The sequence below is a fragment of the Aspergillus puulaauensis genome, chromosome 6 (genome assembly GCF_016861865.1).
Source record: "Aspergillus puulaauensis MK2 DNA, chromosome 6, nearly complete sequence".
NCBI classification, from domain to species: domain Eukaryota; kingdom Fungi; phylum Ascomycota; class Eurotiomycetes; order Eurotiales; family Aspergillaceae; genus Aspergillus; species Aspergillus puulaauensis.
The window spans coordinates 3,315,530-3,340,664 of NC_054862.1; the positions used below are offsets into that span (position 1 = coordinate 3,315,530).

The 25,135-nt window shown below is 51.8% G+C and overlaps 9 protein-coding genes across 9 annotated transcripts; 3 read left to right on the top strand and 6 right to left on the bottom strand.

The window, feature by feature from the left end:
- Positions 1-26: 26 nt before the first annotated feature.
- APUU_61346A (RidA family protein) lies at positions 27-518 on the bottom strand (the record flags this gene model as incomplete). The annotated part of the gene is made up of 1 exon (XM_041694678.1): positions 27-518. The coding sequence occupies one exon, from the start codon at positions 516-518 to the stop codon at positions 27-29; it is 492 nt and encodes a 163-aa protein (XP_041560484.1).
- A 636-nt stretch (positions 519-1,154) lies between these two features.
- Positions 1,155-1,932, bottom strand: APUU_61347A (ubiquitin carboxyl-terminal hydrolase; the record flags this gene model as incomplete). The annotated part of the gene is made up of 2 exons (XM_041694679.1): positions 1,155-1,855; positions 1,902-1,932. 2 exons carry the CDS (start codon positions 1,930-1,932, stop codon positions 1,155-1,157), a joined length of 732 nt encoding a protein of 243 aa, XP_041560485.1.
- A 409-nt stretch (positions 1,933-2,341) lies between these two features.
- Positions 2,342-2,782, bottom strand: APUU_61348A (uncharacterized protein; the record flags this gene model as incomplete). Its single annotated transcript, XM_041694681.1, has 1 exon — positions 2,342-2,782. The coding sequence occupies one exon, from the start codon at positions 2,780-2,782 to the stop codon at positions 2,342-2,344; it is 441 nt and encodes a 146-aa protein (XP_041560486.1).
- Positions 2,783-3,102: 320 nt separating this feature from the next.
- On the bottom strand, positions 3,103-5,229 carry APUU_61349A (putative Melibiase subfamily; the record flags this gene model as incomplete). Its single annotated transcript, XM_041694682.1, has 1 exon — positions 3,103-5,229. One exon carries the CDS (start codon positions 5,227-5,229, stop codon positions 3,103-3,105), a length of 2,127 nt encoding a protein of 708 aa, XP_041560487.1.
- Positions 5,230-5,484: 255 nt separating this feature from the next.
- APUU_61350S (Zn(II)2Cys6 transcription factor) lies at positions 5,485-7,142 on the top strand (the record flags this gene model as incomplete). The annotated part of the gene is made up of 3 exons (XM_041694683.1): positions 5,485-5,516; positions 5,565-6,181; positions 6,235-7,142. 3 exons carry the CDS (start codon positions 5,485-5,487, stop codon positions 7,140-7,142), a joined length of 1,557 nt encoding a protein of 518 aa, XP_041560488.1.
- A 321-nt stretch (positions 7,143-7,463) lies between these two features.
- APUU_61351S (uncharacterized protein) lies at positions 7,464-10,956 on the top strand (the record flags this gene model as incomplete). Its single annotated transcript, XM_041694684.1, has 6 exons — positions 7,464-8,957; positions 9,010-9,438; positions 9,490-9,615; positions 9,677-10,219; positions 10,269-10,610; positions 10,666-10,956. 6 exons carry the CDS (start codon positions 7,464-7,466, stop codon positions 10,954-10,956), a joined length of 3,225 nt encoding a protein of 1,074 aa, XP_041560489.1.
- A 1,761-nt stretch (positions 10,957-12,717) lies between these two features.
- Positions 12,718-13,590, bottom strand: APUU_61352A (spherulation-specific family 4 protein; the record flags this gene model as incomplete). Its single annotated transcript, XM_041694685.1, has 3 exons — positions 12,718-13,026; positions 13,084-13,441; positions 13,511-13,590. The coding sequence occupies 3 exons, from the start codon at positions 13,588-13,590 to the stop codon at positions 12,718-12,720; spliced, it is 747 nt and encodes a 248-aa protein (XP_041560490.1).
- A 486-nt stretch (positions 13,591-14,076) lies between these two features.
- Positions 14,077-15,450, bottom strand: APUU_61353A (spherulation-specific family 4 protein; the record flags this gene model as incomplete). The annotated part of the gene is made up of 3 exons (XM_041694686.1): positions 14,077-14,391; positions 14,587-14,938; positions 14,993-15,450. The coding sequence occupies 3 exons, from the start codon at positions 15,448-15,450 to the stop codon at positions 14,077-14,079; spliced, it is 1,125 nt and encodes a 374-aa protein (XP_041560491.1).
- Positions 15,451-16,015: 565 nt separating this feature from the next.
- On the top strand, positions 16,016-24,718 carry APUU_61354S (glycosyltransferase family 4 protein; the record flags this gene model as incomplete). Its single annotated transcript, XM_041694687.1, has 7 exons — positions 16,016-16,081; positions 16,129-16,218; positions 16,270-19,053; positions 19,099-23,260; positions 23,306-23,765; positions 23,811-24,021; positions 24,068-24,718. 7 exons carry the CDS (start codon positions 16,016-16,018, stop codon positions 24,716-24,718), a joined length of 8,424 nt encoding a protein of 2,807 aa, XP_041560492.1.
- Positions 24,719-25,135: the final 417 nt, after the last annotated feature.

Consider the following 25,135-nt stretch of genomic DNA (forward strand, 5'->3'; position numbering starts at 1 on the left):
GGCTAACAACAAGACCCCAATCACAATCACGCCAACGACTCATAACTCGGCGGCTTCAAGCTGACAATCGCCTCCGCCTCAACAGCGACCTTCGCAAACCCTTCTGCCATCACCTTCTCCACGTAAAGCACCGTAACGGGCGGTTTGTGCCTGTTCCCCTCCACATCACTACAGAACCCTGCAATAATCTGATCCAACTGCTCTGCCGTGATGTGCGCCCCGGTCTGCAAATACACCGTGAGCTTGGTGATGTCGCGCGGTGTCGCGCCTGCAGCGGCCAAGGTGGTTTTGAGATTCTGGAATGCGTGATGTGCGTGGTCTTGCGATAGAATCGCCTGTCTGGCTGCGGCGGTGCTGTTGCTGGTTTGGGGTGCGGTGCGGATGAAGGCGATTGTGGGGTCGTTTGGGGGGAAGGGCGTTATTGACAGCTGTGAGTGGGCGGCATGTGCTCTGGTGTTTGGAGGATTGGAAGTTGTGACGAGGGGGGTTTGGAAGGGGTCGGTTTTTGACTGGGCCATGTTGATATGTTGATATATGGATATGATATAAGAAGATAATGGGGAGTTTGTCTTTTGGAGATCCGCTGAGGACACGTGTGCGGGGCATGATTATCATTGACTAATCTGTTTACAATAAATTCGTTATTTATGTTTTTTTTTTCTGCAATGGTGTTAGAGTTGGCGAGTACATGTTGATACTGCTGCTATTTCCAGAGCTCTGTATACTCCTTGTCCAGCCTCGCCTCACCAAGCAGGGTGATTCGGATAGAGATCTGAGTATGTGATGAATAACATGGTTACCTAACCAGTAACCGCGTGGTCCTCAATACTATTACCTACTAGAAATACACATTAAAATAATATGAATATATAATAAAAAGATAGAAGTATTAATATTATACTATAGACTGAGATTACAGCTTCCCATACTCTGTAGCAGATGTGAAAAGGTCTTATAGATATCCTAATTAAGATAGAGCGTCTATTACCTCTCAACCCACTGACCTTAACAGATACCCGCGTTTTATAGAAAGGGCCAACGGAAACATGGTTCAAAAGACCCGCGCACGAGGTAAAGACTAGGGGTGTAGTGCTTTGCTAGGTCCGACCCCTGGTAGTCGCGAACCCATAGGGGTGGCTATGCGAATAATAACGTTATTCGCTACTCGGCGCAAGAGCAATACACGAAAACCTCAGATCTGCTTCCGAGGAACTCTGGACCTCTATCAATCTTTTCAATCCCAGATCCAGAGCCTTCTCGCTCAACAAGTCTTCATCTTGCGCGAGAACACCTCTGTCAAGCGGCCGCTTCCTCGACCCCTCGAGCTCCCACAGATGCCCATCCCGTCCCTTCACGAACGCCACAAAATGCTGTCCCATCTTCGTACTCGCGTCCAGTGTCGGCGGTACCGTATCCCCGTTTACTGCAGCAGCCTGGCTCGCCTGGTAAATAGTATCTGAGTCCTCGAGGAGCTTCGCGCGCTCGTCCATCTTAAGGGGGCTTGCCTGCTGTAAAAGCCTGTCAAGTTCGCTTCCAGGAGTGATCCTTTCCGCAGGAACACCGTTACAAGCGCAGTGAATAAGCCCGATAAGACCACAGCCGTGAATTATCGTCTGTCTGAACCAGAGGACAGGGTCGGCGCCAGACCCCTCGTACCACTCTATCTGGTCGTCCTCTTCTTTCCGCGCCTTAGCCCATGCATCCGTGAGCGGAATGATCGCTAGCAAGGCGTGGACGGGGCGGGGTATAAAGCTGAGGAGATCCGGGTCGTCGAGGGAGTAGATGTCGTAGAATTCGAGGTCTTTGGATAGGCCCAGTCGGTGGCCGAGATCGGTCATTACCGCTGGGTTGTTCTCTAGAAGCTGTTAGTGGGGGTGGTGGAGGGGTTTATCGACGCCTACCAAGAACTGTGAAAATTCTCGGAGATGTCATAGTGGTAGTGTGTTCGAGAGTCTTTCCACGGGTTTGATTTGAACATTTGCTATGTGAGACTTTGGAGGTGAACTTGAAGTTAACTTTATAAGACAACACAAGCCCCGCCTCCGCCAAGCGGGGGGCGATTCGGATAGAGATCCGAGTATGCAATCAACAACATGGACACCTAACCAGTAACCACGTGGTCCTGAATACTGTCACCTACTGGAAATATATATTATATATGAAAACATGAGGAAAAGGCAGAAGCGTTACTATTATACCACGGACCGAGATTGCAGCCTGTGGTCTGTAGTAGATGTGAACTAGTGTGGGTTGTAACTATACAAGTGAATAGATCTATAAAGTAGAAGCCGCTGGTAAATCGATACACATAATAGATTCTCTATATATTAATATACCTTGATTACCTACTACAGTCAATATACCGCCGACTCTCAGGCCCAAACTCAAAGTTCGGCATAACATTCCAAACATCCTCTTCCCTGAGGATGTGCTCGTCCACACATCTCCACAGGAAGCGAAAGATAGTGAACTGGCTTTCAAAGCCTTCGACAGACTCGAAGCATTTACAAAAGAGACGGAAATCCCTGTACCTGAGGTATGCAACAAACTTCTTATCCCGGAGGTTAGCGCAGTGTCTATGGTTTGCCTCGTTGCGACCCCATGTTTCTAAAGCCTTCACCCGAGGTCCAGATGGATCTTTGCGAGACGGCGGTGCGAAGAACAAGTGACATACTGTGCGGTCTAGCTTGTGCAGGGATACGACGTACTCTGCTGGGTCGAGGTGGGGACCCTTGTCCACGATGCCAATGTGGATTTTGTAGTCGTCTGCGGTGAGAGTCATGGTGGCGATTACTGGGGTTGGGTTGTCAAGGACCCTATCATGACTATTGCCAGGATGTGTTCGAGTCAATATTTCATGGAGGAATAGGGTGTATTTATGCGCAGGGGAGGCTTTGTTGCACCTACAATGCAATTAAGTTCAATGAGATTTACAAGGGTTTGCGAAAGTACAAAGAATATAATAGATAGGAATGCTTGAAACAGTGTTCTGCTTTATGCTGAGTCTTTCAACACAATGCAGATATCAACGAGTACTTTAACAGGCGCCAACAAGTTATATACCTTTGTATGTAAATATCCAGTTATGGATAATGACAAACTTCAGAATACTGTCAACTTGAACAGTCGAGCACACAGCTTCGATGGGACCTTAACCCTTAACACACCCTTTGCTTTCCACTCGGTCTCTGCCCTAAAAGAAGCAGGGTAGAGCAGCTCAGCGTTGACCTCACGTCCCTCCAGTCCAGGCACCGACAGTTCAACGGAATCGGCGCCACCACGTCTCCAAACAGAAATATAGTACCTCTCGCCAGATGCAGCTCCTAACCCAAGCGCAAGCCAGTCATCATGCCAATGCGGAAGACCCAGTGGCCAGAATGATGTCGCCGTCGGCAAGTCCGCGCGGATTGACCTGTAAACATCCATTCCCTCTTTAATGATACCAAACTGATGCGGCTGCAAGATATCTAGACGACCACTGAGGTGAATACGCCCTAGTAAGCTGTTGACAACCGTCATCGCATTTGTCTCATCGTCCCATTCCGGCTGTGGGTATACCCAAGTTGCGCCCTGTTCTGGAGTGACAGCTGTAGGCAACGCAGCAGAAATGGCCGCGTACCGATCCGGATCCTGCTGGTCACTTGTCGATTGCAAAGCATGGGTTGCAAGCATAGCGTAGTCCATGCGCTGGGCACCGCTGGAGCAGTTCTCGATGACCAGATCGGGGAATTTATCATGCAGTTCATTGACCCAGCGCAGATACGCGCGGTTATGGTCCAGTTGCCCCGATCCCGGACTGGAACAGTTAATGTCAGTCCCTTGAGTGACTTCGATGTTGTAGTCGAACTTGAAGTATCCGACACCAAAGCCATTCACTAGACGTCCGATTATACCGTGCATGCGGTCGCGCACCGCCGGGTGTCGAAAGTCAAGCTGGTATCGGCCTTTCTCGACGACGCGGTGGCCGTCGCGCTGGAAGAAGGCTTCATAGGGCAGTTGGCCTGCAACGACGCTGCGCACACCGATGACTTCGGGTTCGATCCATAGCCCTGGGATCAGGCCTCTTTCTCGCAGTTGACCGAGGAGGTGCTTGAGACCTTTGGAGAAGCGCTTCTTGGACGGTTCCCACTCTCCGACGTCGTCCCACCATCCTGCGTCGTCGGCATACCATCCGCAGTCGATGACGAAGTACTCTGCCCCGGCTTTGACGACGGGGTCGACGAGGGCGAGGATCTTCTCGTCGGTTGGATCGCCCATTAGGCAGTTCATGTAGTCGTTGAAGATGATCGGGAGGCGCTCGTTATCTGCGTGCTTCCGTCTGATAGTTCGTCGATACTGAGTCAACCCTGCAAAGGCCTTTTCATAGTCATCAAAGACATGACAGAGTGCAACTGGTACGGTCGTGAATTCCTCGCCGGGAGCTAGTCGCTGACGCCAGTCGTGGTCGGCTTCGATGGGACCTCCGGCTGCAAGATAGACACTGTCCTTCCAGTCGCCGATTTCCCATCGCCACGAGCCGTTATTTTCTACCTGCCACAGCCACGTTTCGGCACTATCATGACGCTTCAGCAGGCCCATGGGAAGGTGGCCTTCGGTCGAGAAGGTGCCCCTGTTAGACACTGCGTAATGGGAGATGGAGGCATGGTGGTTCTCTGGGCGGCCATATACACCGTAGTCGTCGACCCCGATACTGGGTAGATCATGCTCAATCCACTGTGCCTCGCGAAACCAGGAGTTGTTTGGGATTGACAGGTTATAATCAGCCCACCATTTGGAGGACCCTGTCGTTAGGCCACCCAGGACAATGGAGGTGATCTGAGTAACGACGGCATCCTGGTCACCATCGTTTCGAATTGAAGCCGTCGCACGTACAACCGGCGTCGTATTGTAGACTGTAAGATGGGAAACCACCGTGAGCTTCCCATCTGAGAGAGTGACGTTGAGGGTCTTGGTGCCCTCTCCGGAGTGGATGTCGTGGGACTTATAACGCAGTCGCGGCCCAACATACGTCCCAAGCAAGGTCTTTGAAGACTTGTGCTTTTCCGTCCCTTCACCAGCCAGACGGACCTCAACCAAGGGAGCCTGATGGTCTGGGAAGTATTTGGAGACAGGATCTCGCGGCGTACTTCGTGTCGGGATTACCGCATTGAGACAAGCCGCGCCCTGCTGGTCGATACGAACACTGACACGTAGGGACTGGCTCTCAACGGTGATGATTTGGACAGACATATTGAATAGATCTCAGAATTCTCATGACTTAGAGAATAGAACCTGCCGCCTCATGAACTATGATATACTTCTCTGTGCTCACCCGTCGCAGCCAGAACGAACATGCCGGCAGTCGGCTTTGAAAGGGCTTTGTTGGTGGAAAAGTGTGGAGAATATCGCCTGTATAAATATTCTTAACCCCGCAGTTTCCCCTGTGGACGCCTTGTCATTTTTCCATGTTTTAATCCCCGAGCTATACACCGAGCTCCGACCAAGATGAGGCCGGTAACTGCTTGTGATGCCTGCCGGTGCGGACTCTCTGACACCACCACTATCACTTCAAGCTAACCAGCAAGGACGAATAAACGGAAATGCCGACTGGACAGTAACGACACCATCTGCACGCGATGCCGCGAACTGAACCTCAGCTGCAGCCTCCGTGGCTGGACCGTTCGAAGCCCTTATACCGTTCCTACCGTTCCCACGCCACGTCTGGCTCCCCATCCTCCAACATCCCCGGAAACGCCGACCTCGTCTAATCAGGAGAGCCCGTCTGTCGAACTACAAAAGGAGCTGGTGACTTTATACTTCTTGGTCGTGCATGACACCCACCACTCCATCTTCCACCGACCCACAGTGGAGCAGCAGATCACAGATGGGGAATTCCCCGATATCCTGCTCTGCAGTGTCATGGCCCTGGGGGCTCCCTTCTCGGATAATCCTCTCTTTGCCGGTATAGACCGGCGGAGACGTGGGGATAAATATACAGAGCGAGCTAGGAACTTGCTCGACCTGGCGGATATCTCGGTCACTACTATCCAGGCCTCCATTCTGCTGGCTACCGTTTGCTTCTGTGACTCGCAGACGGAATCAGAGGCACTGTATTATTCTATTGCCATTAGATTAGCGCTCATTCTTGACCTGCCGAATCGGGAGTGTGACAACCAGGTGGAGAGGCAGGTTAACCTACGAAGTATGCATCTATTCCATATATCTTCCGTCATGTCTCTATTAACGCGTTGATAGTATGGTGGTCGCTGTACATGATCGACATCTGGTCGTCAATGGGCCTCAACCTCCCTCGACAACTAGACTTCGTGGAGAGATATCCTCTTCCAACAAACGAAGAAGTCTTTCTATCCCTCCAACGGGGAGTGGTGACGCCGGAAAATATGGAATGCCCTGGACTGTGCTCTGAGATGGCCATTCTCGCCCGGAAATGGGCCAGGATACATCTTTTTAATAAAGCAGCTGTTAACAGCTTCATTGACTCCCAGTCTGTGAGCGTCACGGTCGACTCTTTCGCACGCGAGCTCCAGGCCTGGTCGGATTCTTTACCCTCATATCTTCAAGAGACCCCTGCCAATCTGGAACGGTACTGCTCGCTGGGTCTAGGAAATGCCTTTGCGGCGCTGCATCTAGGATACCATTACTACAACGAAGTCCTGTTCTATCAATTCCTTGCCCACAAGCCAAGCCAAGAGCGGGTCGACTCGATATCCTGGTATCGGTCACAGTGCGAAGAACACGCCCTCGCATTCTGCAATCTCCTCTACCGGTGCCGCTCAACGAAGCAGCTCCAATTCCAATGTCTCTACGTGATGGTTGGGCACATGCTCGTCGTCACATCAACCGTCTATATCCACATGCTCGTCTCAAGTGACAACGAGGCCAAGATAAAACTCGCTCGTCAACGGCTCGGGCAGAACTTCCAGATACTGACTGAAATGCAGACATACTGGGTGTCTTTGGATGTCTTTCTTTCGCGGCTGCAGGTGTTTCATAATGCCTGCATCAGGTCCATTGATGAGCCCTTCCGGATGGACCAGTGGATGCTGTCGTTCCTCCTAGAGCATGGGACTGCCGTTATGGAGCGGCCGTTGGATGCTGGCTCGCCGGATACATTAAGGAATTGGTTCTTGCAGACTTTTTAGCTGGGTATATAACGGACTTTCCTATATGGAGCTCGTAATATACTGTTCTTTCGTCCTCCTGGTTGTTCCTTTTCCTTCAGATCTTTCTTCGTGTGCTGATGGAACAGGTAAGTGCATCACTCGGCACAGCTCTAAAATCTATATCGTCGTAGGACCGTCGGTGGTCAATATGCGAATAAATTTTATTATTGCACTTTTGTCATAACAGTCTGACACCAGACACAAAAAGTTATACCTAGCCCCGCCCCTTAGCGCGTCATCTCGTATTTGCTTCTCCCCTCTCCTTTCTTCCCTCTCTCTACCCGTTTCTCAACCCCGATCATGGCAAACGTCTACTGCGCACTCTGCGGGGTTATCCTGCTTCCAGATCCATACGTGGAGGAGGGGGCTACTGAGCCAGAGCCCCCTCCTCGCCGCCGCCGGCCATGGTGCTCGGAAGTGCGAGGCTTGACGACCATCGACGACCCTTCAAACCCGCCAACGCTCACCGGAGTAGGATTGATGTATGGCCCAAATCGTCTATCCGCCACAATTGATTGCAAGCTATCCTACCTCGACAGCCAGCTGACGTGGGAATGGGGGCTATCCACGACCAGCTGGGGTTGGGGTTCTTGGGCATTCGGGGTGCATGACGCCTGCTGGCAGATACTTCGACTCCGGGTCGGTGGCTGGCATGAACGCCGGCTCATCATTTCAGTTTTCCATCAGCTCCTGTGCGTTCCTTGTATTGGATCATCCAGTTTCGACTTTGGCCACGACTACGGCGGGGCTAGCCAGACGCACAAAAGAATGGGACCGCCCATGCCTATAAACGCTGGCTCGGTTCTTTACGCCGACCCTCACGCGGTTACACTGATGGTTATTTCGGAACCAGCAATGCCTCAGTCTTTAACGTCCTTCGATTACTTACAGGGTGCAAGCCGTCACACCTTTGGCCCGCTATCTATGGAGCTAATACACGAGATCTTGTCTTATCTATCACGCAAAGAGGTCGCAGCGCTCCGGCTGGTAAGTCGGGCCCTTGCCTCAATTGCAGCTGTTGAGAATCTGCCTCAGTCGTATTGGAGATCTAGATTTCTTCTCGGCCAGGAGGCGGACTTCATCTTTCCAGATCTCACGGAAAGGCGAGACTGGCGAGGGGTTTTTCTCGCACTAAATAAACTGTTGCGACATGGTGGAACCCTGCCGTTGCTTAATCGAAAACGAATCCGTAAGCTTATCGAGCCCATTTCGCGTTTAGTGGAAGATGCTCCTGGTCCTTATGCTGGTCTCTTTGGCATGGCTGCCCAGCGAGTCCCGAACCAAGAATCCAGATTTCAAATCTCAACAAGTGACGATGGTGGTCATATACCTGCCGTGTTGGAAGAATCTAACTCATTCGCCGGCGATATCAGCACTGATTTCCCAGACGGTCCAGTTTACTCGGGATGTCGTGTTATCGACCATGTAACAAGGGCTCTCCCAAGTCCCCGCCAGTATAACCAGGGCACGATAGCAGTATCATCATGTCGGATTGGGGTAATGAGCTTTATCGCGGGTATAGGCATATTCCCATCTCGTACGACGGACAATTACGCATGCATAATTGGGTTTCATAACCCTGGGGCTGAAAAATGGCTTGACATGCCTACTGCCTCGTCCATTGAACATATCCACGTGGCCTTCTCCGCACAAGGACTAATGGGTATCATGTTTTCGTTTACCGATGGTACTGAATCATCCTGGACTGGTGTCAGCGAAGGAAGGGGAATTGCACAGGGCTCCTTGCACGTTACTGGGGAATCACAGCCCCGTCACTTGGTGGCAGGCGTTGATGTAAGGCCTGACCCCTTCAAATACTTCTGATACCCTGACCATCCACACCTAGTTATTTAAAATCGTGTCTCTGGCCGTGTATTCGCTGAGAAACAACCCAATCCCACCTTCACATCCACAATCCCATCTATGGGTTCCCGGTCCGCCAACCCATGATGGCCTACAACTGACTCCCCTGTACCCAACCATGGAATCCCTGCTCTTTGAGCCGCTCCTTGACGTAGACTTTGGCGGCCCTGGTGGAGTTTACCTCCGCGAGCTAACTGGGCTCGTCTGTTACATGGGGTACGATCCACACCCGCTGCTTGGAATGCAGGCAGTATACGCAGACGGCAGGACTGCCCTGTTTGGTTCAAGGCGTGGCTGCGAGACGTATTTTGCTATTGCTGGTCCAGATGGAGAGCGTATTACTCAAGTCAGTGTTTTGAGCCACTGCGGCGATCCTTCGCAGACCTTCGTGAATGGACTTTGTGGATTACGGGTAAGAGGTACACATTATCCAGCTACGTGGGTTCGAGACTAACGCGATCAGATCACAACGAACTATGGGCGAACAGCAGAATTTGCTACTATTCAGTCTCGGTTGAAGCATAGCCTGGATATCATAGAAGTGCCGGAACCTGACCATATCATAACTGGACTGGCTGTGCGACAGATGGTAATACTTGATACCGTGTACAAGTTCCCATGAATGATGCTAATCATTATGTTGCTTGTAGCCGTCAAAGGATCCATTTATCCGAGTTGCGCTCCAATATCAACCATCCGCCTCCTCCGTGCCCAACCAGTCCTCACTTCTTCTCCCGGAGTCCGAGGTCTGCAAAGAATCACTGGAGTATAGCAAATACTTCTCGCGTTATATCAGAACCCCGCGAACGGGCGACTACCAGACCTATGCATCGCTCCAAGGGGTCCGTAGAATCCAAGCGTCAATTGGAGTCGAGGGTCGATGTCGAAGCCCTAGTCGGATATCTGGCCTCAAGTTACTCTACGAAAACCGTCCACCTTCTATACTAGGGCAGTGGATGGACGAATACAAAACCTTTGATCTGCTACCGGGCGAGGATATCGAATATCTCACCGTTTGGATACTGCCTGCAGCGGATGCAGTTGAGTGGCGACCCGCGCGACAGGGCCAGGTTGTTGCCGTTCGCTTCGATACGACCAAGTCTCGCAGTATGACATTCAGTGCACCTGGTACTGATTCTCTTCGATCGGAAGCTCTACGCATGCAGTACGGATACGGGGATGGGTATAAAGTAGTGAGTATGCACTGCTCTTCTAATAAACATGATGCTAACTTGCGATAAGACTGATGTTTTCTGGATCATGAACTCCTCATATGATAGAGTCCGAGCAACTGGCTCTGGGACGCTTGAGAGGCCGTCAGAATTGGTTCCAGATGAATATCCCGATCAGGTCCAGAGACTCTACTTTGACAGGATGGAACTGGACCCTGTGGTTACTGCAAAGGGCTGGCTAGACCATGGGCAATTGCTAGGAGTTGAGTTCATATATATGTCCGGTGCTGCTGCCCGAGTAGGTGAGCTTAACACAGCCTCTGGCAGCGTCGAAACTATTCACTTCCCAGGGAACTGTCGGTTTGTTGGTATGGCAACTGGGATTAAAGATGCCCATATTCGCGTTCTCAAGGTATTACCATCCGCCCTCTACTTAGATGATTGCATACTAATTTTAACCATTTTAGTTTGATCTCGAGGACAGGAACACACCTTCACGAGCGGAATACAGGACAGTGGGCTTCGGGCTTCCTCCATCAGATGAACACCAGATACTTTCAGAGTGTGACTGGCAGCATGTTTGGCCCAACCCCGAGCAGTCGCCGCAGGATCCCAGCCAGTTAGACATTAGAGAGAAGATACATACTCCTCCTACTGGGATGAGGCTGGCTGGGCTCTATTTTAATTGCCAGGATTTTGCATCCGTGGGAGCATTGTATGAGCCTGTGGGGAGCGAGGTTCGTGGTGGTCCAGTCTAGCCAGCCAGCAGCATATATAGTGATGTTGAATTGGCTGAGCTACATGTTCGGTAGGATGTGAGTCAAAGGGTCTGAAGTGGCAATATCAATGCAGTTTGGCTGGGGTTGTGGTGGGCATGGCAAGTGATATATGCTTAGGGCGACGGGAATAGACAGAATCGATACTTGAATGCAATCCATATGAATTAAAAAGCCAAACCATCAGCCTATCGCATGCCATCGCTGTGATCAAATCCCACTATTCTATGCTCAAATTAGTTCCTGGGAATACAAGTTCACCATATTTAACACGCAGCCTTCCAATAAGGTATCGACAGCCCAGAACCCTGGGTATATGCCAACTGCCCAGTAGACAGTGAGGCTCGGTTACACAGCAGAAGGAAAGACTAAGCTAGCTACGTTGATGACCAGGCGACCTGCGTAACCGTAAGCAGGATTTAACTCCGCAACAGATCGATCGATTTCTTTAGGCTCCTATCCATATGTCGAACCACGCCATCGAGTGACCGTGGTACAACAGTATGGGAACTGCATTATGCTATTGGGTGCATTGTATTACCAGATTGGCACTCGGGCATTGAAGAATGGGCTAACTCGGCCCCTGAACTTATACTTGCTTTGCCGGTTGGCGTGCCTGAGTTTGGGGATAACCTCCGATGGCTGGCTGTGGGAAGTTCCAGGGGGTAGACTAACCGTTGTCTATTATAGACCTGAAAATATATCCTCCGTAAAGGACTGTTTTCTCCAATATCGCTCATAATTCCCGTCCAGCCCTAACGCTGATTTTGTACTATTCTAGTGGATGTCTGATGCTTTCGTGTGGTATTTATAATAGTGAAGTGATTGGATCTGAGAATGCTGGGGCAGTAAGTGGTCATTGCAGAATAACCCTGTTTTCGGTATTTGCATGCCTGTTTGGTCATGATGGAATGTGGCTGCGATCGGTATCCGGGCAAATACATTCCTGTTGTTTGATTGTCAACATTGATGATAGTTAACTATTCTATCTGGCTGATAATTAGGGCTTAATGGCGTCGGCATTCACATTCGTGGCGCTTGCCACCGACATCTTTAAGGCCCCGGACCTAATTAGACTCGCGCCATTGCAAGCCACCAGATCAGAGGCGTAGGAGTTGACGTGTTTATATCTCAATATTATCTGCTACAACAGTGGCCTTGAATTCATGTCGTTTCATGTCCAGCTTTCGAGATTTTGGTCGAGCTGTGGTGAGGTTGTGACTCAACTACCGAGTCAGCTTGACTCACACTGGAACTTAGCGGCACATGTTTCATTTGACAATTTGCTTTGAAAGGGTTCAACAAAGTTAACGGCACAGACTCTCCTGCTGCGGTGGAATGTTGAGGGATGGTTGAATTTCAAGGCCATCTCAACGCCCATACTCAATTTTGAGCATCTGCCTGCGAACCACCGATCAACCCTGATTAAACAATGGAACTCGAGACTGGTAGCATGCAGGAGACAAGAAAAAAAGACGAAATCCAACACGAGCGCCACGTGTCCGCGACACCGCAAGAGAGGAGGAATTCTACGAATGAGACCTATCACGCCAGCAACGCAGCTGCAGATTTTGTTTCATAATAGCGCCAACTATTAATCTCAGCTACATGGGTCATTGTAGACTAATTATTATCCGTAGTTACAGTGTAAACAAAAAAAAATACCTTCGAAAAGCCATCAAGCCAAGTCAAACGGCGTCCGCCGTCCAAGCAACGGTTCCACATTAGTTACATTCCACTCACTCACGCCTGCAGCGCGCGCATGAAGCCCTCCCAACTACTCGGCCCAAAGGCCTCGTAGAAATTCTCCTCGAATTCCGTGACGAAGAGGTAAGCAGACCGGTGGCGCAATTCCTGGACGAGCGCGTGGAGTTCGGGCATGGGGACGCCGCTAATAATGTATCCGGCGCGTGTGCGGTCGCATGGATGCAGTGCGAGCCAGTCCTGGACGTCGGAGGATCGGTACCGCGTGTAGGACTCCTCGCAGACGAAGGAGAGGTCGGCTGTGGACGCGATTGAGGCGTCGGATGCGGTGCCTGGGTTGTGGACGACCTGATGGTGTTAGTTTGACCTAGTAGGGGTTGGATGTAGAGGCAGAGGGTGCGCTACAAATCTATCGGAGAGGATCCCTGGGAACTCTTTAATATGTCGGGTCAGTGCACTCAGATACTCGGCTCTCTCCGGGGAGTGGTGGTTCGGGGTCTCGTCGACGAAGATACCGCGCACGCCGAGTCTTGTTGTTTCATAGTGCTCAGACCAGGCGGCGTATCGCGCGATCTCGGCGAAGACCTCGTGCAGGGGCCGATGGCAGTAGTCGACCCGGATATAGCCGATGGTGTAGACATTAGGGTAGGCGTTGAGGCGGGCGACTTCACGGGCGTAGTTGGCGTCGGGGGAGGGGATGTCGCCTGGGCCACTGTTGGGGTTGACAATGACCAGGAAGCTCAGCGTGGGGTCAGACTCGATTCTGTGTGGTTTAATGCCGTGTTTTTTTTCCCTTTTTTGATTCCGCGACTTAATTTGTTTAGCGACTTACGCTGCATAGAGAGGGGACCAGGTCTCCGCCGTCAAGGGATAGATGTACAGCGGGACAACGACCGCTGATTTAGGAGGCATCTGGCTGAGGGGTCGACTGCTGGAGAGACCAATAGGGTATAAAGAGCTTACAATGGAGTGTTTAGCTGCGAGTCTGGCGCAATGGCGGGCTGATTTATAGCAGGGCAGGAATTGAGTCGCAGAGACAGCCCACTACCTACAACGCATTTAGTGCTGACGGTGTCAAAACCCCAAATAGTCGACTCATCGAAACCCTGAAACTTTGAATTAAGAGGCAGCCATTATTATGAACATTCTTCGCGATAAGGTACGAAAGCGGAACGCCACAGGCCGCGGTCTTCTGCAGGCGCCAAACCTGGCCAATGTCCCTGCCTGATCGCAGCCACGCTGCTGCACAAGCGATCCACTGATTCCACTGCAATTCGGCTGGAGCTTTTGGCTGTCTTGGAAGTCTGTGGGTGAGATGATGAGATCGGACGCTGTCTGCCTGTCTCACTCTGGCATCTGCCAGCTCAACCCCGTCCCCACTGTCCTGGTCCAGGCGAATCACGTCGGCACCGCATCGCAGAATTGCTGCAGCCGAGAGTCAAAGTGCTCGTAGTACTGGTCTGTCCGCGTTGTCAGGTAGAGATACGCTGCGCGGTCGCTGATATCCTCGACAAAACTCTCCAGGTTGCTCTCGCTCATGTCGGGCACCGAGTGGAAAATATACGCCAGCGAGTCCCGGTCGGCATCGTATGACTTTAATGCAGACTCCTGGCTCGTCTCGTAGTGATTGTAAGACTGCTCAAAGGCAACGGTGATGTCTGTGTTGGGGACGGCGAGGCCTTTGTCAGGGATGGTGCCTGGGTTGTGAATGACCTGTCGATTGTTATTAACTGTTCCAGAATCCAGACTGAGTCAATGCATGCAAGTTGGAAAGGAACAAGTTAACGATCGGTCGCAAGCGAGGAACAGATCAGCTCCACAGCCCACGGTTCACCCGAGATCGCTGATCACGCCTACTTGCGTTTCGCAGTTTATTTCCAGCAGGTTCACTCTCGCAGGATTACTCACCGTTCGTTCGCCCTGAAGCCCAGTCGCATCCTTAACCCCCGAGTTGATGCGGTTCAGGTAGTCCCTGGTCGCGTCGGAGAATTGGTGTGGCGCTTCATCGAAGAAAATGCCTGCCATCGCCAGATCTGCAGCGTTCGACTGCCAGTCAGAATATCTCGCGATGTCGTCCAGCACCTCGGAGACATTCCGCTCGGCATAGTTGGTGCGCACGTATCCCACTTTCTGTGCGTTGGGATAGGTGTTGAGCTGGCGGATTGCCGCCTGGTATGCCTCGTCGGGGAGCGTGGACGACCCAGGCCCGCTTTGTGGGTTCACGACGATCACAAAATCGAGATCGGGGTGCGATGAAATCCTGTATGCGTTAATTGAAACTCTCTATTTTATTGAGGAAAGAGGGCAAACTTACGCCGTGTATAGCGGGCCCCAGGTGCTGTTAGACTCTGGATAGATGTACAGTGGGAAGATCACACTCGAGGGCTTCCCTTTCTCTCCCTTGTTAGGAAGAATCAAGGCCAGCGGGAGGACAATTACGAGGATGACGACTATAGCGACTGCAATGCCAATCGCAATCCACCAGCGGCGGCGTAGCTGGCATTTGCGGTGCAACGCTGGGCTGGCAGCGGCGCCCTCGCTGGTGTGCTTAAGAGACTCCATTTCGGGCCGTGATTGGCATCCCAGGGCAGTGAAAAGAGGAGAGTCGGTCGGAAAAGAGTCAAGAAGAGCCCGCGGGGTGAGCTGTAGAAATATGCAACTGGGGGAGGAAGCGCCAACCAGCCCGGGACCAGAGTCCGATGCCACCCAGGAATGCGTGCCAGGCCCGGACCGGCCGAAAAGCAGCGGTGTCACAAACACGAATTCATCCATCTTATTATTCCCCGTCTTTTCTTTTCTTTTCTTTTACTCTTTCGCGTTTAGCGTGGCACCAAACAGGTCAACCAAGCAGGATCCGTGGAGCAGACAACGAACGCCCAGCACAACAAAGCTCCCGGTAAGCCCTAATGTAGGAAAATTCGGTCTGGCGAACCAAGGCAGACTGGATCGCGCCAGCCAAGTGAAACTTGCATTTAGATCACTGGTAAATGATCTATTTCTGGCGACGCTGTCACTTCGATGCATGATATGGCGAGACACCGGGCCTGCCTGGCTCCATCGTGCCATTACGGCCCATTGGGCAAATGGAGGAGTCTAAACAAGTAGCGTAGTCCCATCCTTGACCTGACTGATACATCCGGTATGAAAATGATTCTCCTCTCGAGGCGCTGCGGCTCCAGCCCTGGGTCCTGGTCGTAGTAGAGTCCGCTAGTTGGTATCTACATAACCCACTGCTCCCGCGCTGCGGTGACCACTGTTTCTTCGCGATCTCCTGGACCCTGCTTGTTTGTTTCTTTTTTTCTGTTTAGTCGTTCGTTTCACATTTGGTCTCGTCATTATGGTCGAGTACCTGGGCTTGCAGGCGACAGGATGGGATCGCATGACTGCGACCTGGTGGGGGAGAGTGAGTTCCCAACTGCGTTTTGATGTCGAACTTCTAATTGTTTTTAGGTACTCGCAGCATGTTTACTTGCCACTATCATCCTTGGCAGTATATATATTCTGTACCACGTCGGACGCAATCTGTATAGACATTGGCGGGTGAGTGCCTTGTAGGCCCTAACCTTGTGCGCATCACCTCATTATCTCTAGAAACGACATGAACTGTCAGAAGTCCCTGCTGCAACAGCGCGGTATATTAAGCACTTGGGAAAAGAGACGCCCTCGCTGTGCACACCGTCTTCCACCGTAACAGAACCCAAGTCGTTCGGGGTTTACCTAGGCAGCTTCGACAGCCCTCCTACCCCCCACCAGTCGCGTTTACTGTCGCAATGGGAGGCAGTAGTACTTGATCCCATCCAGCCTGGTGTTTTGGACGCATTAGCCGGTGGCACCACTGCTACACATACCCTTGCGCGTCTGGACGTTGCAAGGCTTGTCCATTTCGACGGGAACTCGCGTCACGATGAAGAGATACGCGCTCTCTCTGGCCTTACCAATGCGCTAACAACGCACCTTCGACGCCCAAGTGACGCCCAGTCCCTGTTCAACGGCGTCCTTCTATCGGAATTCCACCAATATTTCCAACCCGTGGTTATGAACGAGGTAGTCAGGTTCATCAACCGCCTCGGGCTTGATGTTTGGCTGGAGGTCTCGCCCCCGGACTACCTCCCAGAGCGCACCTGTCGCGAAATCGACATGGCACGCATTCGGGGGGTTGTATACTGCAACGGAACTATTCTATCAAATGGCGACCGGCAGAATTACTTCGATATGGAGAAGATGCGCACTGTGATGCGGGTTGTCGCGGCGCAGAAGCCCATCGGGGAGTCGACGCTGGCCATGTGGGAAACTGTGGATGATGGCATCGAGTTGCAGCATGACGTTCTCCACCGCAGTTATAAATGGTGTAACTATAACAGTGCGATGAGCTGGATTGGGTCCAAATCTGCCTTGACCGACGCCGCGATCGCAGCGAGGAAAACTGTCGTGCATGAACCGATCGGGGCTCTGATGTGGATGAAGGATGAGAATACTCTGGCTGCCCATGATATCTGGAGGCAGAACGAGAAGATCTCGCCTGTGCCGTGTGGGTATGAGAGTCTGTATGACTCTGTTCAGCATATGATTCCTAATCTTCGAGAGAAGCTCGCTCTCTTTCCTCCTGCTCCCAAGCCAGCATCCGATGGGCAGGTCTTTGTTATTGATGAGCTACAATGGCCATCCCTCAATGAGCCTCTTATGACGAATCCGTTTTCACTCTCCCCGGATGGGAATGACTACTCTGGCTTGGGCTGCTTCCAGCTGGGTTTGGATTGCACGGCTAAAGATACTGAGGAGCTGCTGCAGGCTCAGCGCCATACTCGAGATCTGAACTTGCTGGACCAGCTCAAGCTACCAGAGCTGAGGAAAATTGCCGGAGATCTTCAAGAATTGGCCGACTCCCAGAATGATGGTTCTCAGGCTGCAAGGGAGCTGTACGACCTGCTCCTCTCCTGCGAAGGCAGCAAACGGGACCCTGTCCGCATTTACTCCGGTCTTCACTCTGGCTTCAGGACTCGCATGGAAACCCAGATCTGGGGCATGTACCAACAGGATCCGATGGGTGCGTTGAATATGTATCTCTCTGGGAAGACAGAAAAGGAGCGGGCCGGGACCATCCTTCATACATACATGTCTAGCAGAGGGTACAGCCGGTATGAATGCCTGATGGCTGAAGTTGGCCTCTCTATTTCCAACGACACTCTATCGAAGCAGTGGCAACTGCCTACTCGCATCGTTAGCGACATCGAACAACTTACCCCGACAGAAGCAATGCTCTTTCTACGCCGGCTGTCGCTGACCCTCTGCCAGGAATGCGCAGACCTCGCTGCAAAGGTTCGCGCTTGTTGCGAGCACTTCCTGATGGAGGTTCCTAGTCTAGCTCAGCTCCGCGCACTCAGTTCAAGTGAGTACTTGAGTGGTAGAATATCTGCAGAGGATCTGGTCGCTGCTCGTCTGGCCTGGTATCGCGAGCAAGGGTGCTGGACTCCAGATGCTGCCGCTGCAACAGCCCTCTTCGACGAGGTTAATTCTCGTCTGCCTCAAATACTCATGAGCGGTGATGCCCGAACTCTTGGACAGCTTACAACCGTCATTCAAGGAACGCTTCTTACCGATCGCATTGACGCGGGAGCTGATATGTTTGCCCTTGCTGTGTTCTGCGCCTTCCGCCGTCTCTCCTTCGACGAGATTTACTTGGAAGTACTTGACCGCAATCCTCTCCCCAATGGGCACACTGTGCAGGCTGCAGTCTTTGCAGAGATGTTTGCCCTGGGCGCGCGTTGTGATCTTTACTTCGACATGACTCCTAACCTGCTGGGCAAAATCATCTCAGCCCGGTACCGCGAATATTACAACGTCCACCCACCAAAACGACGAGAGGAATTATTTACCGAGATTCCAACTGCGTACGCATCTATGGAGATTGACCTAGATCCCAAGGGCGATGAGCACCGGGTCCCTTTCTACTATCGCATTACTTTCCTCGGTATCTTTGCCCTGCCTGCGCTGATCGACATCACCATGTTGACCACCATCGGACGCGGTCTTTACCTAACAACCTTCATGAGTGACGTTGACAAAACCCTTGCTACAACGGCTCTCATGGTAGCCCTTCTCGTCTGTGGTGGGTTTGGTGGCTGGATCAGTTCAGGGGGCAGTTACTATCTCTACGCCATGGCGTTTCCTGCTATGAGCATGTTCGTCATGACGCGATTTATAGCAGGTGTGGCCGTCACTCTTGTCAGTGGGCTGATTGCCTTGATCGCAATTGGATGCGTCAAGGGCTTTGCAGCTGGTGTTTTGTTTTTCTTGTACTTTTTCTTCCTCGCGACGTACCTGATGCTGTTGTCTGTGCTGGCGATCTACCAACTCCCTGGATTCCAGTTCCAATCGGTATGTTTACTAATATATATTTTTGATATTGGCTAATTGATGCAGGGCCGTACCGTCATCATGAGCTGTATACCCATTTTATTCATTGGCCCGGTTGTGACATTGTGGGTTGGGCATGACTCCGTTATATATCTCTGCCTCTTAGGGCTATTCGTGACTTCGCTTCTGCTGGGCGCCCGACGTGTCATGTCCCAGTGGAATACTTGGTATCTCAATATCCCCCGAGTAACAGACGGTGATGTTGTCAACTGGTACGCCCAGAGAAGCGAATCACCTAGCTCCAGCATGAAGGACGATTCCTCTTCTTCGGTTCCCCGAAAAGCTCTATTCGAGGCTGTCCAGAAAGAATGTCGCCGCTCGTTCTGGTCCAAGCCCACCAATGACGATTTCGTGCGTAAAATGGCCGATGGATACTCGGCGACGATGTTCCTCCTGGTTTGGTACTGTCGCTACTCGCGAACAAAGATCCCCCTTCCCTATAGTCCGACATGGAACCTGCAGCTCAAGGCCGCTGTTGATACAATGGGCGACATGCAAAAGGGCCTCACCATGCATAGCGCCTTTCTGCACTGGCGCCATACCGGTGCCGACGTCTGGTGTGGTATTCTATACTTCGTCATTGCCCTCATGGATAAGTGGACGGCGCTGCTCACTGGCGAAGCACTCGTTGGTCTTTCCACTGCCTCGAGTTCAGAGTATCGACTGTCTGTTGGCTTCGGATTGGGGTACTATCTGGCCGGTGCTCTTATGCTGGATGCTGTCTCCCAACCTCTCTGGACATCTGTGACCCAAAGAAACAGCGAAGCGATATCGTCCATCGACAGTCTGCGCGAAGTGCTGTCGCACAACTCAGGCGATCGCCAGCGACTATACTGGACCAACCTGATGAAGTTCTTCCTCCTGCATATCTGGGGAACTGCTGTTACGCTGGCACTGATGTGGGCATTTGAGCCATCCCAGCGCGCGTCGATTATGTATTTGGCGTATATCGGTGCCTATAGTGGCCTGCTCTTCTACCAATACAACCGCATTTTTACAGGCCCTGAAGCAGCGCGGTGTCTTGCACTGGGATCGGCCGTGGGCTTCATCGTTGGGATCGTCATGCATAAGGTGATTCCACCCTTTACTTGGAGCAGTGTCATCTCGCTGGCTTCTGGTACGTGGACCGCTGCGATATACTCTCTTTGGCTGTCGGACATTGGAATGCCAAAGTTGAAAAGGACCACGGGCTTCAAGCAAAGTTCAAACATTACCCCAAAGCCGAATTATACAAGCAGCTCGTTGGAGCCTTACTTGGACATGTCGTCTACCACCCTTGCCCAGACATTTGACAATATCAATGCCCTCTCAGACGACCTTCGCTTCCGATTGGACCCATCAAACCACCCTGGATCTGAGGTAAAGGAAGTTATTAGCTCTAATTTGGGCTCGAAGACATCCACAGTCGTACAGGCCGCGTTCCCCAATGCCGAAGAGCTGCTCACCGATGTCGTCCGTCTCTGGGTATCTGGCCAGACAGTAATCGAGTTCGTCTCAGCCGAGCATCTCCTCCAAACAGAGCAGCGAGTCCGCGCAGTAAGCCGTCTCGTCGGCGACCAGCTGCATGTCTTTGTTGTGATCGGACCGGGTCTCGTGGGTCAAGACTGGACGACAAACATTCGCCGCAATTGCAGAGCCATCGCCGAGGCCGTGGTGCAGGCTACTGCTGAAGCAAAGTTCGGTTTCTCACACGATCAAGCTATGATGGCGGAGCTTCTGGTCGGTCACCATCGCGATGACTATGACCTTTCTGTTCCCGAGGGAGTCAAGTACCAGCTCGAGCGGTCGCCTTCTGAGTGCTCGCGAGTCGCAAGCCATGGCCAACGTACACTGCTGCGCCATCTAATGCTCGGTATTGACTGCGATCTGGAGTGGGATGGGCTTCCCCGGTCTGCGCGGTCATTTCTCCTCCGGCGATGCTCAGGGAAGCCAGGTCGCGTCACCACTGACGAGCTTGCCTGGCTCCAGGCCAGGGTTGGTGTACAAGACCTGCAAGGCGTTGGGGCATTTGTCGCGCGGTATAACATGGGCGTGGCCTTGTCCTTGTCAGTCACCTACTACGCCCAGCGTTGGATGGAGCAGGCGGACTATCCAGACTACCCTGTTTTCCAGGATACAACATATGAAAAGCCCATACAGAGGGCCCTTCCATCTCCTCTCGGAACGGATGTGCGGTTTATGGATGCGCTGAAGCTATCTTTCACTTATATCCACCATAGTGTCAAGACGTGTCTCAAGGTCGTGATAATTTCTCTGGTTGCGGATCCTCAGTACCAGCGTGAACTCGAGTACGTGCTTCGTGGACAGCCCTTGATATTCTCTTGGCCAGTTACTCTGCTGCTAAACAGCATCTGGTCACTTTGCAAACTGCTTCAGCGGGTTCTAATTCCCCTTGTGCTCCTCCACGGCCGCGAAAATATTATGGACGTGTACAAGAGCACCCGTGGCTGGAAGACAATAGTCCAAAAAGACAGAATCGTTATTGAAAATCTGCATGGACCGACCACTTGTTTTGCAAAAGCCCAGCCTGACGGGTCTACGATTTTATATCAATACTCGGGAAATCATACTCACGAGCCTAGGGACCAGACCCAACTGCTGGCCGTCAACACGTACACCGACAAGTTAGTCCTTCGACGAAGACAGGAATACAAGGGCAGTAAATTGGAAAACGACTTTACATATGAATATGCAAATAATGACAAAAGGTCTCGAAGGCGCAAACTTCCGATCCAGAGACAATGCACTTCCGGGGAGCTGGAAGGCCAAGTCGTGCAGTATGATGACAGCGGATATATTGTATCTGGATCTGGAATGCAGGGGGTCAATCCAATGCAGTTCAAGTATCGGTTCCGGAAGAATGCGAAATTCGACGACGAGCTGCTGCGCGCTGAGTACACGTTCCCTCATATCCAGATCAAGGTCGCCTGGTGTATGCCACCACCACATCACCCGGAGCGTGAGGACAAATGGATTCCTTATCCCAGAGTCAGCAAGGCTACTTTCGCTCAGGGCGAGAATGTGCATAATGCCAAATGGACTTACGATCACAAGTTTCACCCGATTATCAAGACAACACTGAATGGCCAGGATGTGCCCACGCCCCCTATGATCCAGGACGACTGGTTCCATGTCCTCGAGAAGCCTTCCAGGAGTAGTTTCCTGCATGATAACCCGCTCTTCTTTTTCAAGTCCATCAAGACAAATTTCATTACACGGATGTTGGGAATGAACGTCAAGACCAGGCCAATTCCAACCTCGAGAGCGCGCACACACCTGTGGAAGTCATGGAAAGGCAGCAAACACTTCGACGCGGTGACAACCACCTGGCTTGACGAACTGCTCCTCCGCTCCGATCGCGTTCTTCGTCCGTACTGGAGGAATCGCGATTTCGGTCGCCTGGATGCCGCCGGTGACTATTTAGATGGCCAGGTTGATACAATCCTCGCTCGTGTTGACATTGACCCGGATATCAGTTCGTGGACGCAGATGGCGTTCAAAATCAGCGACCTCTATAGCTTTGGCATCGGGGGTGATGCTCGGATCAACACTAGAACACTCTCTACGCAGTTGCAAGATACCGACTCCCGTCTCCATGTTCTGGCTATGGATACCGCCACTTGGCCTAACGAACCTGGCGGTGTCTCTGCCTGTCGCCGGGACATGGTTAATGACCTGAAGGGCATTAGGTGGCACATTATATCCGAAAACGCCAATGATTACGGAGTCCCCAAGTTCCAAATCGAGAGGAATGTTCAGTCCCTGACTGTTCTACCGCAATGGGGCCTAGACTTCCTTAACCCAACCCACGGTGTATTCCAGAATACCCTCGATTCAGCCGTCGTGGAGCGCTCGTTGGATACCAGAAAGGAAGACATCAAGAACCACTTCATTCCAATCCTCACTAAGCTCGTTCGGTCTGCGCGGACGACAAACCTGAAGCGCCAGCACATTGAAGAGGCAACCAATGCCCTTGTCGACCTGAATACGTACTTTGAGTCTGGGCGCAGCTGGAACGACGTGTGGATGAGCGATATAGTCAAGAATGCATGGCGCGAGCTGTGGCTTTCAGACGACGTCGACGATACGACTCCGGTGTCGAAATGGTGGGATGCAGAGCACCCATCACTGCAGCAGCTCGACACGGCGCTGGATATGTGGCATCGCTGTACGTCTCCCTGACACTGATTATGGTTTGCAGCTAATGTGTTAGATCTCTTCATCTTTTCTATCCCCGTGCCCGAGCGCATTCCCGATGTCTTCCAGGCCTCGCATCACTTCACTGGAGCAACATTTGGTGTCCTCTGTAAAGCGAAGCGAAAGTGTGCCCTCCATGTGTGGGATCACTGTGTGAGCTTCCGTGAGGTGACGGTCTTCTTGTCTTCTGCCGTCTCGTTCGATTCTGCTTTTGTCAACAACACTTTGATATCCCTTGCCCACCTGGCGTGTGTCCTGGTTGAGCACCACGCTGATGTTGTGCTTCCGTGCGCCGAGTACTTTAATCCTGGCTGGGAGATTGAATTGGGGACGGCTGAAGGGGCTCTTCAGCACCGTCGCGCTTTCAGTCGGAAGATTGACCCTGTGGTTAATGGTATCACCAGTATGGAGAGATATAAGCCTATTGAAACTATCAAGACTACGACGCCGACTGTTGTTATGTTGTCGCACATTCGGTATGTTCCTATATTAATATTCCGAAATATAACTAACATCCGCAGTTACGTGAAAGATATCAAGACGGCCATCATGGCTTCGGATGTTATTGTGAATAAATGGGGCTTCAAGGACTACCGATTGCATATATACGGAGACATGGAGCGTGCGCCTGCCTATGCCTCAGAATGCCAGGAAGTCATCGCTTCCAAAGGCCTGCGAGAGCATGTCATGCTCAAAGGTCTAGGCAACCCGTCTGTCGTTCTCCAAGACGCTGTAAGTAATGACGAGGTCAATATATCTTCCATACTAACATCCATAGTGGCTCTTCATGAACTCCTCCATCTCGGAAGGCCTCCCCCTCGCCATGGGCGAAGCAGCCCTAACCGGCGCCCCAGTCGTCTGCACCGACGTCGGCGCCTCATTCTGCGTCGTTACAGACCGCGCCACAGGGAAACGCTTCAGCGAAGTTGTGGCTCCCAACGACGCCGATTCACTCGCCCGCGCTCAACTGCGCGTCCTCGCCCTCTTAGACAAATGGAGCCCCTTCGCCGAAGACTTACCCGGCGACGTCGTGCCCACCCTCGAATTCCACCCAACCCCCGAACAAATCAAAGCCATTTCCGACCGCATCTACGCCAAAGTGTCGCAGCGGCGCAAGTTCGGTATGATGGGGCGCAAGAACGTGCAGAATAGCTTCTCGTCTGACCGGTACCTCCGCGAGCACGAGCAGCTGCTTTGGCTGGGGAAGTATCAGAGCCATAGCTATATTGCGCGGACGAGTGCGACCTCGTCGAGTAATTCTAGTGAGGTGCTGGTTAAAGAGAAGACCGCGATGCAGAGACTCTATATTGGGAATTTGCCATCTACGCCGGACTCGATATATCAGCCTGTGCCGGCGAGGGCGTGGCGGGCTTGGAGGGATTCTCGACATGCTAGTTCGTCTGGGATGCAGACGCCGGTGCAGGTTTAATGTTTATTACGATATAATGTTTTAGATATAGACTTTATGTTAATGCTAGTTGTTTTATTACCAGCTTCCAGACCAAATGTGTGCATACGTTGGGATCACCGTGGAAACGACAGACCGTCGATCGCTCCTTCCTTTGGCAATTATAGAAATGTGCTTTCCTATTTCATCCGGGAATGTTCCTTCCATTGTTGGTACGAGCAGTGCCTTCCTCTATAAGACGATATCGTTCGGAGTCCTCCCTAGAGGTACTCGCCATCTTGAACTAATCGGTATATTGATAGATCTCCGAGTAATTCGCAGACTGAATCATCCTTCACTATACCAGAGGAGCACTAAACGATTATCATTAGTCTCAATTAACTTACTCATACTCGGCCTCGGATGTGCCAAGGCCATTCGGGTCTCGATCCTGATGCC